The 17591-nt window shown below is 45.4% G+C and overlaps 1 protein-coding gene across 3 annotated transcripts in view; it reads right to left on the reverse strand.

The window, feature by feature from the left end:
• Window positions 1-17591, reverse strand: part of LOC110498836 (MAGUK p55 subfamily member 2-like) — an 87375-nt gene that overhangs the window by 32740 nt on the left and 37044 nt on the right. For 2 of the 3 annotated variants that reach the window (XM_036955626.1, XM_036955625.1), the window contains exon 1: window positions 13562-13703. The exons of the other annotated variant lie outside the window; for it this stretch is intronic. In XM_036955626.1, the coding sequence (XP_036811521.1) occupies window positions 13562-13679 (118 nt within the window). In that variant the 5' untranslated portion in view covers window positions 13680-13703. Of the gene's footprint in view, window positions 1-13561; window positions 13704-17591 lie in introns of those variants that run through there. 3 annotated transcript variants of the gene reach the window in all.

Consider the following 17591-nt stretch of genomic DNA (forward strand, 5'->3'; position numbering starts at 1 on the left):
CCTGTATATCGTCTCGCTATTGTTATTGTGCTGCTGTTTTTTAATTACTTGTTACTTTTATTTCTTATTCTTATCCAATAAAAAATGTAACTGCATTGTTGATTAGGGGCTCATAAGTAAGCATTTCACTGTAAATTCTACCCCTGTTGAATTCGGCGCATGTGACTAATAACATTTGATTTGATTTGATTACCATTGGGGTTATGAAAAACATCTGACCCCGTATCAGTGGTTACTAGTAACTTCTACTAATTCCACCTCACTCCATAACGCTCTGAAGGCAACGAGGGGCTAGAAGACATAAAATATAGAGAGGAGAGAAGTTGTGTATCTTCTCCATTACATGAGGATCAGTGTGATACAAGGTCAACAGTGACAAGTAGTTCTGTACTCACATCACTATAGAGACACTTCACAGTAAGGCATTCATTGTACATCAGACACAGCCTTGACAAGATAAATGGAAGTCACATAGGTACACTATAGACTTCTCTAAATCCGCAAGCATGCCACTTTTTAAGAGAAAGACTATGAATCACACACACATTATTATTATTTATTTTTTTAACCTTTATTTAACTATGACGGCCTTTACAATGACAGCCAATGAACAGTGGGTTAACTACCTTGTTCAGAACAACAGATTTTTACCTTGTCATCTCGGGGGTTCAATCTTGCAACCTTTCAGCTACTAGTCCAACGCTCTAACCACTAGGCGCCTGCCGCCCCAATTGACGGATCTGTTACCACATAATCAAAACGATACTGTTCATCTTCAAGCGAATACTGACCTATCATTTTTTAACACCTGTCCTATCATTACAGACCTCTCGTCAATAATAGAGACATTAGTGTAATACACTATCAAATCAAATTTGATTTATTTTTCACATACACATGGTTAGCAGATGTTAATGCGAGTGTAGCGAAATGCTTGTAATACACTAATGTGTCGGAGGCAACACCGTACACAGCATGCACTGTGCCCGGCACACCACAGGAGTCGCTAGTGCGCGATGGGACAAGTCTGAGCCTGGACTCAGGCGACAGAGCCTAGACTGGAACCCAGAATCTCAAGTGGCACAGCTAGCACTGCAGTGCAGTGCCTTAGACCACTGCGCCACTCGGGAGGTCCTATGATAGTAATACTGACCCTTGACAGGTTCTGCAGCTTCAACAGTTCCACCCCCAGCTGTCAGCAGCAAAACATGAGGATTAAAGATGCAGCCCTTGTCTTGATTTGGCTTTCACAAGACAGGAAGGATGACAGGAAGAGAGGAAGGAAGGCCATAATTAAAAAACCCAGTCTCCATCTACTTCCCTAAACAAAGAATTATGTGTGTAGTGGTGAAGGCTCGTCATCCCTCCCCTCTTCCCACCGAAACCCCTACTCTCATCTGGAGATCTGGAGCGGAGGTTGCCAGATTGGAGAACAGATCAAACTACCGACCCGGCTTTTACAGGCCCTGTATAATTCTCTTTAATAACCGACACTCGCCACAGTGTGCCCACTCTAGTAGAACCAACATTTATTGTAAAAGTGTACTTTGCTTCGGCTTCACACAGGGTTTGTTTACACTTTAGTTTACTGGGCCCTCCCTTGCTTCTCTCATACTATCGCGCTCTCTCCCTCTCGCCTTTTCAGTGTCGCTCTCTCTCTCTCCCTCTCTCCTCACATTTCGTCCTGTTCCTATTCCCGTCAGTTCTGGACAACATCATGTAACGTTACATAGTCGGCTCTTTAAACAGATTGAATAAGATAATACGGAGAGCTAGCGAACAGACAGGGGAAATAAGTAGCCTAGCCATGCTTTTCAATGAGGTTTTCTGATGTTTTGGAGTAGGTTTGATGTCTAGGCAAATTACGAGCGAAATGTGAAGCGAAAAGAGAATAAGGGCTCTATTGTTTTATTCAGAAGGATTATTAAAAAATCCAACTTGGCCTACTTCTTGTGTCTGGCTGCGTGTCAGTTGCCAGATCGGGTTGCCTCGCTCACTTTTCCGGACACACTGCAACAAAAAGTGTAAGAATAAGTAGTTTCAAGTTTTATTAGTGGCTTACTTGCAGGTTCTTTCTCGATAATGCGGCAACAATAATAAATCATAAAAGATAAGAATATGAACATAAAGTAAATCGCTCAGTAGGATAGAATAAACATTTGAGCATAAGTATAATACAGGGAGGCACAATTTATAGTCCAATATTTACCCTGTTTTGGGGAAGGGGGGATTGAGAGGCAAGTGTTTAAAATTGTGCAGTATTTAGCAATCATACTGTAATAAGAGTCTGATAGCAGCAGTTGTGATGCGTTTGTAGCATGAACGTGTGTGTGTGTGCGTGGTGTGTATGCGCGTCTGTGCGGGCGGTCAGTTCAGTTCTGATGGCTTGTAGATAGAAACTGTCCCTGAGCCTGTTGGTATCAGACCTCATGCTCCGATACAGTCTGATGTCTTGTAGATAGAAATTGTCCCTGAGCCTGTTGGTATCAGACCTCATGCTCCGATACAATCTGATGGCTTGTAGATAGAAACTGTCTCTGAGCCTGTTGGTATCAGACCTCATGCTCCGATACAATCTGATGGCTTGTAGATAGAAACTGTCTCTGAGCCTGTTGGTATCAGACCTCATGCTTCGATACAGTCTGATGGCTTGTAGATAGAAACTGTCTCTGAGCCTGTTGGTATCAGACCTCATGCTTCGATACAGTCTGCCCGTATAAAAAAAAGAGAAATAATAAAAAAATAATAACACAAGGAATAAATTAACAATGAGTAACTATAGCTTCGCGACATACACGGGGTACCAGTATCGAGTCGATGTGCATGAGTATGAGCTAATTGAGGTAGATATGAACATATAGGTAGGGATAACGTGACAAGGCAACAGGATAGAGGATAAACAGTAGCAGCAGCGTATGTGATGAGTCAAACGATTTAGTGCAAAAGGGGTCAATGCACATAGTTAAATAGTTAACCAATAGCAACTGGACTAAATATTTGGCAATCTGAGCATGGTGGATGTTTCGTTGTCTATCCTCACCACCTGGGGGTGGCTTTGGGGTAGAAGCTGTTCAGAGTCCTGTTGGTTCCAGTCTTGTACCCCTTGCTATGGTTCCAGACATCGTTACCACTTGTCATGGGGTAGCAGAGAAAACAGTCTATGACTTGGGTGGCTGGAGTCTTCAACAATTTTTAGTGCCTTCGTCTGACACCGCCTGGTATAGAGGTCTTGGACAGCAGGGAGCTCGGCCCCAGTAACGTACTGGGCAGTACACACTACCCTCTGTAGCGCCTTGCAGTCGGAAGCTGAGCAGTTGCCATACCAAGCTGTAATGCAGCAAGTCAAGATGCTCTCAATGGTGCAGCTCTATAACGTGTTGAGGATCTGAGGGCCCTTGCTGAATCTTTTCAGCCTCCTGAGGAGGAAGAGGCGTTGTCCTGCCTTTCTATGCAACTGTTTTGGTGTGTGCGGACCATGATAATTCCTTAGTGATGTGGACACTGAGGAACTTGGCCCACTCCAATACAGCCCCCTCGATGTGGATGGTGGTGTGCTCGGCCACTCCATTTCCTGCAGTCCACGATCTGCTCCTTTGTCTTGCAGACCACACTGCCAGGTCACTGACCTCCTCCCATAGGATGTCTCATCGTTGTCGGTGATCAGGCCAACCACCGTCGTGTTGTCAGCAACCTTAATGATGATGTTGGAAAAGTGTGCGGCCACGCAGTCGTAGGTGAGCAGGGAGTACAGGAGGGGACTAAGCATGCACCCCTGATGAGCCCTCTTGTTGAGAGGCAGCGTGGTGGATGTTTCGTTGCCTACCCTCACCCCCTGGAGACGACCCATCAGGAAGTCGGATCCAGTTGCAGAGGGAGCTGTTCAGTTCCTGGGTCCTGAGCTTAGTGATGAGCTTGGAGGGCTGGACGCTGAGCTATAGTCAAAGAACGAGTCAGCCTATAGGGAGCAAGTAAGTGGTGTCATGACAACAACCTCCTTCTCAACGTCAGCAAAACAAAGGAGTTGATTGTTGACCTAAGGAAGCAGAGGAGGGAACATGCCCCGATCCACATCAACGGGACTGCAGTAGAGAGAGTATGCAGTTTTAAGTTCCTCAGCATCCACATCACCAAGGACTTGTCATGGACCAACAACAAAAACAACTCTTGTCAAGAGGGAGCAACAGCGTCTCTACTTTCTATGGCGGCTGAAGAAATTCGTCATGCCACCCCCGGTCCTCTCCAAATACTACTGCTGCACCATTGAGAGCGTCCTGACCGGTTGCATCACGGCCTGGTACGGGAATGGCTGCTTCCATGACGGCAAGGCGAAGATGGTGAAGATGGCCCAGTACATCACTGGGATAGTGCTCCCACCCATTCAGGACATCTACATGAAACAGTGCCTGAGTAAGGCATGCAGCATCATCAAGGACCCCACACACCCCAGCCACGAGCTGTTCACTCCCTTACCGTTGGGCAGACTGGTTCGGAGCATGAGGTCTGATACCAACAGGCTCAGAGACAGTTTCTATCTACAAGCCATCAGACTGTATCAGAGCATGTGGTCTGATACCAACAGGCTCAGAGACAGTTTCTATCTACAAGCCATCAGACTGTATCAGAGCATGTGGTCTGATACCAACAGGCTCAGAAACAGTTTCTATCTACAAGCCATCAGACGGTATCAGAGCATGAGGTCTGATACCAACAGGCTCAGAGACCGTTTCTATCTACAAACCATCAGACTGTATCAGAGCATGAGGTCTGATACCAACAGGCTCAGAGACCGTTTTTATCTACAAGACATCAGACTGCTGAACACTTAAACTGAACTGACCACCTGTTCTGATTCTCCACACCGTAGCACACATGTACTCACTCATGCACACACCCACACAGACATACACAGACACATATTCAGTGGGTTTACAAAACATTAGGAACACCTTCCTAATATTGAGTTGCACCACCTTTGCCCTCAGAACAGCCTCAGTTCATCGGGGCATGGACTCTACAAGGTGTCGAAAGAATTCCAAAGAGATGCTGGCCCATGTTGACTCCAATGCTTCCCACAGTTGTGTTAAGTTGGCTGGATGTCCTTTGGGTGGTGGACCATTCTAGATGCACACGGTAAACTGTTGAGTGTGAATAATCCAGCAGCGTTGCGGTTCTTGACACACTCAAACCACTTATATCTTTTGAAAGTGTGGAACTGTGGGAAGCATTGGAGTCAACATGGGCCAGCATCCCTGTGGAACGCTTTTGACACCTTGTAGAGTCCATACCTCAATTAATTGTGGCTGTTCTGAGGGCAAAGGGTGCAACTCAATATTATGAAGGTGTTCCTAATGTTTTGTACACTCAGTGTATTACTCTACCAAGAACAGGCTCTACTAGTAGCTAAAAGGAAATAAAAGCAGGAAGTTGTCAAAAAAAACTTCTCACGCTTGACTTAATCCCGGTTTAACAGGGAAACAGAGTGAACATTGGGTCCACTACAGCAGTCAGTGGGATTACCACATTCCACCCGCTTCAATAACAATAACAGCCTAAAATGGCCGACAGACGGAGACTTGGCCGCTAGCCAATCACAAAAGGTACAACTATGTCAAATAATGCTCCCTCCTTGTCCATTTCTGCCCAAAACAACAGCATGAGGCCACAGGTGACCAGCCTGTGACTGTTAAGATTCAGTTGATCTCACGGGGAAGCTGCTAAGGTCCCAATATGTACATCAATGGCATAACGAAAACCATAATGTGGGTTTACTGGGTTGTAATAACCTCTGTTTGCCTAAGAGAAACAGGTAGACATATTTAAACTAGAAAATACCTAAAAATATAATAGGTAGAGGGGACTGCCTTGAGTCACCCAGCATTCATGCATTATCATACTACGTGGTCACCTCAACAACAACAAAAAGCTGCACTGTTCTGTGTGACTGAAACATTCAGAGTTGTTGTTGTTTGTGGTTCTGGTATGGGAACACAGTGGGGAACATTAACCTCATAGTATTAGCAGAGGTTGCTATGGAGCTCTGTGGCTCAAGTGAGTGAGACAGGGATAGTGGCAGAGGTTGCTATGGAGCTCTGTGGCTCAAGTGAGTGAGACAGGGATAGTGGCAGAGGTTGCTATGGAGCTCTGTGGCTCAAGTGAGTGAGACAGGGATAGTGGCAGAGGTTGCTCTGGAGCTCTGTGGCTCAAGTGAGTGAGTCAGGGGCAGTGGGTGTTTTTGTTGTGTAGTGACTCCACATAGGGAATATACTATTCTGAGATCTGTCTGTTGTTGTCATGCTATACATATGTCAGAAGAGTTGCCTAAAGTACATTCAGATCTCCAATATGGAGCACCTGACAACAACAAGATGTACTGTGGATATATATTTTTTTAGAGGATTGAAGGATGTAGGAAATGCAGACTAATAATGTCTATAGACGAAGCTATGGCTTAAACATTTGAGTTTGCTGAAGAACTACACAGTAATTCACAGTGTCATGTCTTGAGGGTCTTAACAGGTAGTGTTTCTGTAGGCTATTTGGGTAGTTTCCCTGAAATCCTCTTCGACTTTGCTCACTCTGAGTAAATCCATGAGCTGTTTGATATGACTGTAAGGATTGCTGTTAAATGGCTTTTTAGAAGTAAGTGCACTGCCATGGAGCGATTTATAAATCAAATACATTTGAAATTAACAATTACTGACACCCTAAATTGCCTAAATGATCTATCAGCAGTAAGACTTTTACAACATTAGATTTGACTGAGAAATGATGAAACAGTTAGAGGCAGTAGACATAAAATATTCCCTGCTTTCCACAGAGTTGTGTAATTAAACTAAGGCCTCCAGTAAAGATGATGACTGCCAGTAGACAATATTCAGTAAATGTTTTGGAGTGGAGCTTATTCCTGAGTGGTATGTCCCTGATTAGCAATTTTTGATGGAACATGCACTTTTAATCACTAGCTTTCATTATTGTATGTGCTGTGTTTCTGAACTTGGAACACTCGAAGAAAAGCCTTAAATTCCAACGTTCAACCAACATCTAGACTACATCAAATATTTTTCAAAATGCCATGCAGCACAAGAGGTATTGTAATTATCAATTGAGCCAGCCTAGTGTGCAAATGGAGTTGTAGTTTGTGAACAGAGTCTCGAGAGTTGAAGTCAACATTCACCCAGTGACACAGTAACTTCACTGTGTAAACTGGTTTGGGCTGATGTTTGTGTGCAGTACATGTGCATGCAGTGTGTGTGTATCTGTGCGCATTTGTGTGCAATGCATGTAGACAATATACAGTATGTGTGTTGCATATTCTGACCGTTAAGATATTTCCAACACCCCTTCCCTGGAGAACACAACAAGCCCTCTGAAGGGCCTACAGTATAACAGCCATTGACACCACAACATCTCCATGGTGATGGTCGTTGTCCCAGTCTACGTGCCCCAGGGCTCAGACCTCATTATCAAGCTGAAGGTCACCAGCCCAGACAACAACCAGTGATATTTAGCTCCCATTATATTTAATCCTAGCATGTCCAGGATAAAACAACAGGGTTGAACAACAGGCTTATTATATGATGGCTGTCGGGGAAGAAACAATGAAAAAGGTGTGGTGTGACACACTTTGTTCATTTCTATAATGACAATTATAATATATAATCACATGTCAATAGCAATATGAAAGAGCATTACATGACAGAGATGAAGACGTCACCATTGTCACCAAACCATCATTGGGTCATTGAAAATGGCCACATAAAACCCGGGTATTATTATCATCGTTAACAAACCACACAATCAGATCAGGATGTAAGACTGTCACCGTCAGTCCAATACACTCAGCAGTCACCCTTCTATGGCACCACACTTCTGTTCCTGACAGCCTAATCATACATGAAAACTCCCCTTACTCATCGTCAATGGTGCTGAAGGCTGCGTCCCAAATGGCACCCTAATCCCTTTATAGTACACAACGTATGGCCAGATCAGGGCACTATATAGGGAATAGGGTGCCATTTGGGATGTACACAATGATGTCTTTCCTGGGCCATTACCGATTGTGCATATCATTGAGTATTTCAATGTGACAGGTCCTGGTACAGAGAGGGCAGAGAGAGAGGGATGTTGTTTGAAGGTTGTGTCTGTCTCTGAAACTCCCAAACGTGACCGTTCTGAGAAGTGCACTGTTGCATATGAATCCCCGCATAGCAGCTCCCATAGAATACACAATACCCTGGGTAGGAGGGAGGTCCTGTGACAGTGTTGCGTTAGGAGCTAGGTGAAGGAGTCAGGCGCAGGAGAGCAGAGATGTCTGAGATGAGTACTTTTAATAGGCAAGTCCACCAAACACAGGTATGGCACAATCCAAAAGTCAAACGCCCTCGACAACAGACACACCCGTTACTCACGCAAGGAGGAACAAACAAGCTCCTTAATAACACTCTAATTAAATGCGTGAAACAAAAAAAATTGGGCGCAACCTCACCGAGGTACATCACAAAATAAAACAATACCGCACAAACCTAGGCAGGCAACAGGGTAAATATATACACACAGAAATGAAGGCAAATGAAAGCAGGTGTGAAAGAACCAAAGACAAAACAACTAGAAAAGGAAAAAAGGATCGGTGATGGCTAGTAGGCCGGCGACGCCGAGCGCCGCCCCAACAGGGGGAGGAACCACCTTCGGTGGAAGTCGTGACAGGTCCTCAATGAAGGACTAATGTGAATGTACTGACAGACTGTGTTGTCTGTCACATCAACTTGTATTGGAAGATGCTGTACATCTCGATCTCACTGTGTTATACAGCAGTATGCACCACGTGCATTATCTTATTAATTCCTCATTCACCTCTCTCTTGCTGTTGATATAATGTATATAATAACATACACTGAACAAAAACATAAAAGCAACATGCAACAATTTCAAAGAGTCTACTGATTTACAGTTCATATATTGGCTCATCACGCTCTAGTGACTCCTTGTGGCGGGTCGGGCGCCCGCAAGCTGATTCTGATCATTTGTTAGTCGGGTTAATCGAGCAATGTGTTAAAAAGCAGCTCGGCTAGGCGGATCATGTTTCGGCCTCCCCCGAGCTTTCAACCTTCGCCTCTCCCGAGCCTGTTAGGGAGTTGCTGCGATGAGGAAAGATTGTGGAGAAAAGGTAGGGCCGTTGACCAGAAAGCTAGTCAGTATCTTGTGACCACCGTTTGCCTTATCCAGTGCGACACATCTTCGTATAGAGTTGACCAGGCTGTTGATTTGTGACATGTGGAATGTTGTCCCACTCCTCTTCAATGGCTGTGCAAAGCTGCTGGATATTGGCGGAAACTGGAACACGTTGTCGTACACGTAGATCCAGAGGATTCCAAACATGCTCAGTAGGTGACATGTCTGGTCAGTATGCAGGCCATGGCAGGACTGGGCTTCCAGTAATTGTGTAAAGATCCTTGTGACATGGGGCTTTGCATTATCATTCTGAAACATGAGGTGATGGCGGCGGATGAATGGCACGGCAATGGGCCTCTGGATCTCATCACGGTACCTCAGAGCATTCAAATTGCCATCGATAAAATACAATTGTGTGTGTTCGTTGTCCGTAGCTTATGCCTGCCCATACCATAACCCCACCGCCACCAGGGGACACTCTGTTCCCAATGTTGACATCAGCAAAGCGGTCACCCACACTGCCCAATCTGGCCGGTACAGTTGAAACTGGGATTCATCTATGAAGAGCACACTTATCCAGCATGCCAGTAGTCATTGAAGGTGAGCATTTGCCCACTGAATTTGGCTATGACACCGAACTGCAGGGTGGTCAAGACCCTGGTAAGGACGACAAGCACACAGATGAGCTTCCCTGGCAGTTTGTGCAGGTATGATTTAGTTGTGCAAACTCACAGCTTCATCAGCTGTCCAGGTGGCTGGTCTCAGACGATCCCACAGCTTCATCAGCTGTCCAGGTGGCTGGTCTCAGACCATCCCACAGCTTCATCAGCTGTCCAGGTGGCTGGTCTCAGACCATCCCACAGCTTCATCAGCTGTCCAGGTGGCTGGTTTCAGACCATCCCACAGCTTCATCAGCTGTCCAGGTGGCTGGTTTCAGACCATCCCACAGCTTCATCAGCTGTCCAGGTGGCTGGTCTCAGACGATCCCACAGCTTCATCAGCTGTCCAGGTGGCTGGTTTCAGACGATCCCACAGCTTCATCAGCTGTCCAGGTGGCTGGTTTCAGACGATCCCACAGCTTCATCAGCTGTCCAGGTGGCTGGTCTCAGACGATCCCACAGCTTCATCAGCTGTCCAGGTGGCTGGTCTCAGACGATCCCACAGCTTCATCAGCTGTCCAGGTGGCTGGTCTCAGACCATCCCACAGCTTCATCAGCTGTCTAGGTGGCTGGTTTCAGACCATCCCACAGCTTCATCAGCTGTCCAGGTGGCTGGTTTCAGACCATCCCACAGCTTCATCAGCTGTCCAGGTGGCTGGTCTCAGACGATCCCACAGCTTCATCAGCTGTCCAGGTGGCTGGTTTCAGACGATCCCACAGCTTCATCAGCTGTCCAGGTGGCTGGTTTCAGACGATCCCACAGCTTCATCAGCTGTCCAGGTGGCTGGTTTCAGACGATCCCACAGCTTCATCAGCTGTCCAGGTGGCTGGTTTCAGACGATCCCACAGCTTCATCAGCTGTCCAGGTGGCTGGTCTCAGACGATCCCACAGCTTCATCAGCTGTCCAGGTGGCTGGTCTCAGACCATCCCACAGCTTCATCAGCTGTCCAGGTGGCTGGTCTCAGACGATCCCACAGCTTCATCAGCTGTCCAGGTGGCTGGTCTCAGACGATCCCACAGTTTCATCAGCTGTCCAGGTGGCTGGTCTCAGACGATCCCACAGTTTCATCAGCTGTCCAGGTGGCTGGTCTCAGACGATCCCACAGTTTCATCAGCTGTCCAGGTGGCTGGTCTCAGACGATCCCACAGCTTCATCAGCTGTCCAGGTGGCTGGTCTCAGACGATCCCACAGTTTCATCAGCTGTCCAGGTGGCTGGTTTCAGACGATCCCACAGCTTCATCAGCTGTCCAGGTGGCTGGTCTCAGACGATCCCACAGCTTCATCAGCTGTCCAGGTGGCTGGTCTCAGACGATCCCACAGCTTCATCAGCTGTCCAGGTGGCTGGTCTCAGACGATCCCACAGTTTCATCAGCTGTCCAGGTGGCTGGTTTCAGACGATCCCACAGCTTCATCAGCTGTCCAGGTGGCTGGTCTCAGACGATCCCACAGTTTCATCAGCTGTCCAGGTGGCTGGTCTCAGACGATCCTGCAGGTGAAGGATGTGGAGGTCCTGGGCTGGCGTGGTTTTAGGTGGTCTGCGGTTGTGAGGTGGCTGGTCTCAGACGATCCTGCAGGGGAAGAAGGATGTGGAGGTCCTGGGCTGGCGTGGTTATAGGTGGTCTGCGGTTGTGAGGTGGCTGGTCTCAGACGATCCTGCAGGTGAAGGATGTGGAGGTCCTGGGCTGGCGTGGTTATAGGTGGTCTGCGGTTGTGAGGTGGCTGGTCTCAGACAATCCTGCAGGTGAAGGATGTGGAGGTCTTGGGCTGGCGTGGTTATAGGTGGTCTGCGGTTGTGAGGTGGCTGGTCTCAGACAATCCTGCAGGTGAAGGATGTGGAGGTCTTGGGCTGGCGTGGTTATAGGTGGTCTGCGGTTGTGAGGTGGCTGGTCTCAGACAATCCTGCAGGTGAAGGATGTGGAGGTCCTGGGCTGGCGTGGTTTTAGGTGGTCTGCGGTTGTGAGGTGGCTGGTCTCAGACGATCCTGCAGGGGAAGAAGGATGTGGAGGTCCTGGGCTGGCGTGGTTATAGGTGGTCTGCGGTTGTGAGGTGGCTGGTCTCAGACGATCCTGCAGGTGAAGGATGTGGAGGTCCTGGGCTGGCGTGGTTATAGGTGGTCTGCGGTTGTGTGGTGGCTGGTCTCAGACAATCCTGCAGGTGAAGGATGTGGAGGTCCTGGGCTGGCGTGGTTATAGGTGGTCTGCGGTTGTGAGGCCGGTTGGACATACAGCCAAATTCTCTAAGAAAATAAGTTGCAGGATGCTTATAGTCGAGGAGAAATGCTTACTAAAAGGGTGTATGGAACATTTCTGGGATCTTTTATTTCGGTTCATGAAACATGGGACCAACACTTTACATTTTATATTTTTGTTCAGTGTATTATGATAGTCAATGCAACATAATGTCTAACAAAGGCACATGATTCTAGTACGTCCTGTGAAAGCTTCATGTTCCATTTTGACCCCTATCCATTTGTACAGCGATACATTTCCTTAGTGGCTGTGATTTCAGTGACTGAACATATTTCTTAATTTCTTTATTATGTTATTTTTCTGGATTATGTGTGTGTTGTTTTATTTTGTATTGCTATATTATACTGCACTGTTGGAGCTAGAAACACAAGCATTTCGCTGCACCTGCGATTACATCTGCAAATCTGTGAACGCTGCCAATAAACTTTTATTCGATTTCTATGACCAACAACAATCAATGCAAACAGCATGAACACGCATGCAGTAGAGTTCTCACAATTCTGTATGTATTGCGATTCGATACTGTGATTTTATTACCATATATCTGCTGCAGAGAAACAAGAAAGCCATGAGTAAACAAGTTAACAGTCATGGAAATAAAAGTTCTTAAAAGCAATTAGTTGCCTATTTTAAAAGAATATGGCGAACAAGCTATGTAGGTACAGCCAACTAGTGCAAATATAACATTACGATATTGTCAAAACGATACAATATATCTTCAAAAATAATATCCCGATATGTAACTATCATTTTTTCCCCAATCACTAATGCAATACATAAATATTTAATACCATCAATTATGGATATAATGTAGACGAGCACTTCCCCCACACACTCATTCAGCTTTGTCAGGCACAGCGATTTACTGTTTAGGGCAGCCATATTTGTCATAAAGAGTATAATGTTTTTTATCACAGAAATACAATCTAATAGAGTGATTCTATTTCTAGGGCCATTTGAGGGCTGTGTTAAAAGTACTACATGTTTTCTCTCTGTGGACTCTCATTTTCCCCTAGTCATAATGGACATTGGATCAATACATAGTTTAGCTAGTATGTAATAATTACACTTTATCAATGGTCAACTCAAGGACAGTAATGCCATACAAAAATAGAAGTATTCCCACATGCTTGAGATTCTGCTGTTTGTTATTTCTGACATCGGATGAAGACAGATTCCCACCTCACAGCAATGAGTCTCACACATCCACACCCTATTGGGATCTCATCTGTATCTCCCTACTGTATCTATAGGTAGGTAATCATTCTCACTCACACTTCACTTCTAGACCAATACATAAAACAACATCCAAGAAGTAAGTGGAGCACATCCATAGATGAGCCATAGAATCCAAACCCTCATCCCTTCACCGTAGATGAACCACAGAGTCACAACCCTTATCCTATTACCATATGGCCCAAACCCTCATCCATTTACTATGACCCCCATCACCATTAGTATCACCTCAGCCCTCTGTCCTTACCTTCCCCACTGAGTTCCAGGCCCTCCAGGGACATGACAAAGTCCTCCTCCTCCTCCTCCTCTAGGGAGAGTCTTCCAAACAGGCTGCCAGCCATGTAGACCACCCACCGACGACTCATACACTCACAACTGAGAAGCTCCTCTCCTCCTCTTTATCCTTCCCTTCCACAGAGCGCCTCTATCTCTCTTCTCTCTCTCTCTCTCTCTCTTCTCCTCCCAATACCTACAGCTCCTGAGAGCTGCCAAGGCTGATTGAGCCTCTCCCTCTGAATGGAAGAAGGAGGGGGAGACAGAGAAAGTGAGGGGGGGGGGGGGGGGGGGGGGGGGGGGTTAGAGCGATGCTTCTCTAGAGAGACAACACGAGAGAGGTGTGATGCTTGGAAATGTGGAAACGAGACACAATAATCTTCTACTACCGGCCACTACTCAGTATGTGTGTGTGTTGGGAAATAGAGCAGGGGGGCTGTGAGAGGGATCTTCTGATTGGAATTTATACCTAGAACTTCCTTTCTGTTTAGTAACATCACCACAGTTCACCACCCATTTGATGTGTCCTAATTAGAGGTATTCACGGGCCCACCCAAGACCCTACCTGGGACTCAAGTCATCCAGGTCCAAAAAATATTTTCCTTTATGTCAGAGTCGGATCCTGTTTGTTTGTCATCTGTCCTCAGGTCTATGCAACTACAGCTAATATACCAAGAACGGACCCAACCACGGCTCTGCCTAGCCTATAACATACACTGAACCAAAATAGAAACGCAACATTTAAAGTGTTTCATGAGCTGAAAAAAAAGATCCCAGAAATGTCCCATACGCACAAATAGATTATTCTCAAAAACAAATTGCACAAATTTGAATACATCCCTGCCAGTGAGCATTTCTCCTTTGCCAAGATAAGCCATTCATCTGACAGGTGTGGCATATCAAGAAGCTGATTAAACTGCATGATCATTACACAGGTTCACCTTGTGCGGAGGACAATAAAAGGCCACTCTAAAATATGCAGTTTTGTGTGTGTGTATATATATATATATATATATATATATATATATATATATATATATATATATATACAGTGGGGCAAAAAAGTATTTAGTCAACCACCAATTGTGCAAGTTCTCCAACTTAAAAATATGAGAGAGGCCTGTAATTTTCATCATAGGTACACTTCATCTATGACAGACAAAATTAGGAAAAAAATCCAGAAAATCACATTGTAGGATTTTTAATGAATTTATTTGCAAATTATGTTGGAAAATAAGCATTTGGTCAATAAAAAAAGTTTATCTCAATACTTTGTTATATACCCTTTGTTGGCAATGACAGAGGTCAAACGTTTTCTGTAAGTCTTCATGAGGTTTGCCCACACTGTTGCTGGTATTTTGGCGCATTCCTCCATGCAGATCTCCTCTAGAGCAGTGATGTTTTGGGACTGTTGCTGGGCAACACGGACTTTCAACTCGCTCCAAAGATTTTCTATGGGGTTGAGATCTGGAGACTGGCTAGGCCACTCCAGGACCTTGAAATGCTTCTTACGAAGCCACTCCTTCGTTGCCCGGGCGGTGTGTTTGGGATCATTGTCATGCTGAAAGACCCAGCCATGTTTCATCTTCAATGCCCTTGCTGATGGAAGGAGGTTTTCACTCAAAATCTCACGATACATGGCCCCATTCATTCTTTCCTTCAGTCGTCCTGGTCCCTTTACAGAAAAACAGCCCCAAAGCATGATGTTTCCACCCCCATGCTTCACAGTAGGTATGGTGTTCTTTGGATGCAACTCAGCATTCTTTGTCCTCCAAACACGACGAGTTGAGTTTTTACCAAAAAGTTATATTTTGGTTTCATCTGACCATATGACATTCTCCCAATCTTCTTCTGGATCATCCAAATGCTCTCTAGCAAATTTCAGACGGGCCTGGACATGTACTGGCTTAAGCAGGGGGACACGTCTGGCACTGCAGGATTTGAGTCCCTGGCGGCGTAGTGTGTTACTGATGGTAGGCTTTGTTACTTTGGTCCCAGCTCTCTGCAGGTCATTCACTAGGTCCCCCCGTGTGGTTCTGGGATTTTTGCTCACTGTTCTTGTGATCATTTTTACCCCACGGGGTGAGGTCTTGCGTGGAGCCCCAGATCCAGGGAGATTATCAGTTGTCTTGTATGTCTTCCATTTCCTAATTATTGCTCCCACAGTTGATTTCTTCAAACCAAGCTGCTTACCTATTGCAGTTTCAGTCTTCCCAGACTGGTGCAGGTCAACAATTTTGTTTCTGGTGTCCTTTAACAGCTCTTTGGTCTTGGCCATAGTGGAGTTTGGAGTGTGACTGTTTGAGGTTGTGGACATTTGTCTTTTATACTGATAACAAGTTCAAACTAGTGCCATTAATACAGGTAACGAGTGGAGGACAGAGGAGCCTCTTAAAGAAGAAGTTACAGGTCTGTGAGAGCCAGAAATATTGCTTGTTTGTAGGTGACCAAATACTTATTTTCCACCATAATTTGCAAATAAATTCATTAAAAATCCTACAATGTGATTTTCTGGATTTTCTTCTTCTCATTTTGTCTGTCATAGTTGAAGTGTACCTATGATGTAAATTACAGGCCTCTCTCATATTTTTAAGTGGGAGAACTTGCACAATTGGTGGCTGACTAAATACTTTTTTGCCCCACTGTATATATATTATATTAGCCACATGCTTTCTTGAGTAAGGCAGCTCCAAAATGCAGGTGTTTCAGCCTAGCTCAGTGGTTTCTGTGGTGGTGGGGCAGCCAGCGGAAAATACAGAGCATAGGGGTTGGTAATGTTCTCTAGTTGCGCCATCATTGGCTTAGTGTTCTGTCACTAATGGGGACACAACATCACCGCAAAATCTACAGGGAGAGCTAGAGAGTTCAAGCCCCTTTGGGTGCTGCCATAGATTTAAAATAGAAGTGCCCGTCCAAGAAGGCTCAAGGTCATTGGCCACGGATAAATTGCCGTCAAATCACGTTTTATCTACCATCGCTTTGATTGGACTGATCATGTCAACATCATACTTTCAAAATCTTAGCTAGCAAGCTAGACAAGCATTCACCATCATTAATCACATTGACAATCTACTGGCAAATCATTTTCAACCTTGTCATATGAAGGGAAATTAGAGATAAAACCTCTCGGTGCTCATCGGCCATAAACATTACACAACTAGTCAGAAATTGCAAATTCAACAATGAGTGGTTTGGAACGATTCAATGGCTAACTGCAAGCATCTCAAAGCAATCACTATTGTGCTTCCCCTGCCTGCTATTCAGTGGAGAGGGTGTGTGGTCCAAGTCTGGGTTTAGGGACTTAAAACATAAAGACAAGGCTGCTAAACTCGGATGACTGGGGAAATCAAAGTTGTGGCTCAGCTAGACACCACATATAGACAAGCCATCGACCTTCACAACCAATAAATGGAGGAGAATAGGTGCGCGCTTGCCAGAATTATAGCATGGATTAAATTGTGTGGCAATTGTGAGACAGCACTGAGGAGCCTGTTTGTACAGCAGTTCCGACTTGGTGGTTCCCCACTAGTTTTAGAGAAAATGTCATCATCAAATATTGTAACAGCTTTCATTGCCTGCTTACGCGAGCGCCCCCATTGTAAGAGCTTTCATTGTCTGCTTATGTGTCCCTGTTCGTACTTGGTGTAAATGGAAAATACTGTAAGAACGGCCCATGTTCTGAATTATGTCGCTGTCCATTTCAAAAGAGCTAAACAAATAGGCATATAGGATACTGTTCTGACTTGGTAGTGCACATGTAGCCTACATCGTGTTGCAAAGAAATGTCATCATCGAATATTGTAAGAGCTTTCATTGTCTGCTTACGTGCCCCTGTTATTCATCCTACGATTCTGACTTGGTGTACAGTGAGAATACTGTAAGAATGGCACATGTTCGGAATTATGTCGCCGTCTATTTCAAAAGTGTTGAACGAATAGGCGGCATATAGGCTACATCCGTCTCAACTCGCTCAAGTCTTAATCGAAATTACGGCTTGCCTCTTA

The sequence above is a fragment of the Oncorhynchus mykiss genome, chromosome 20 (assembly GCF_013265735.2).
Source record: "Oncorhynchus mykiss isolate Arlee chromosome 20, USDA_OmykA_1.1, whole genome shotgun sequence".
Taxonomy (NCBI): domain Eukaryota; kingdom Metazoa; phylum Chordata; class Actinopteri; order Salmoniformes; family Salmonidae; genus Oncorhynchus; species Oncorhynchus mykiss.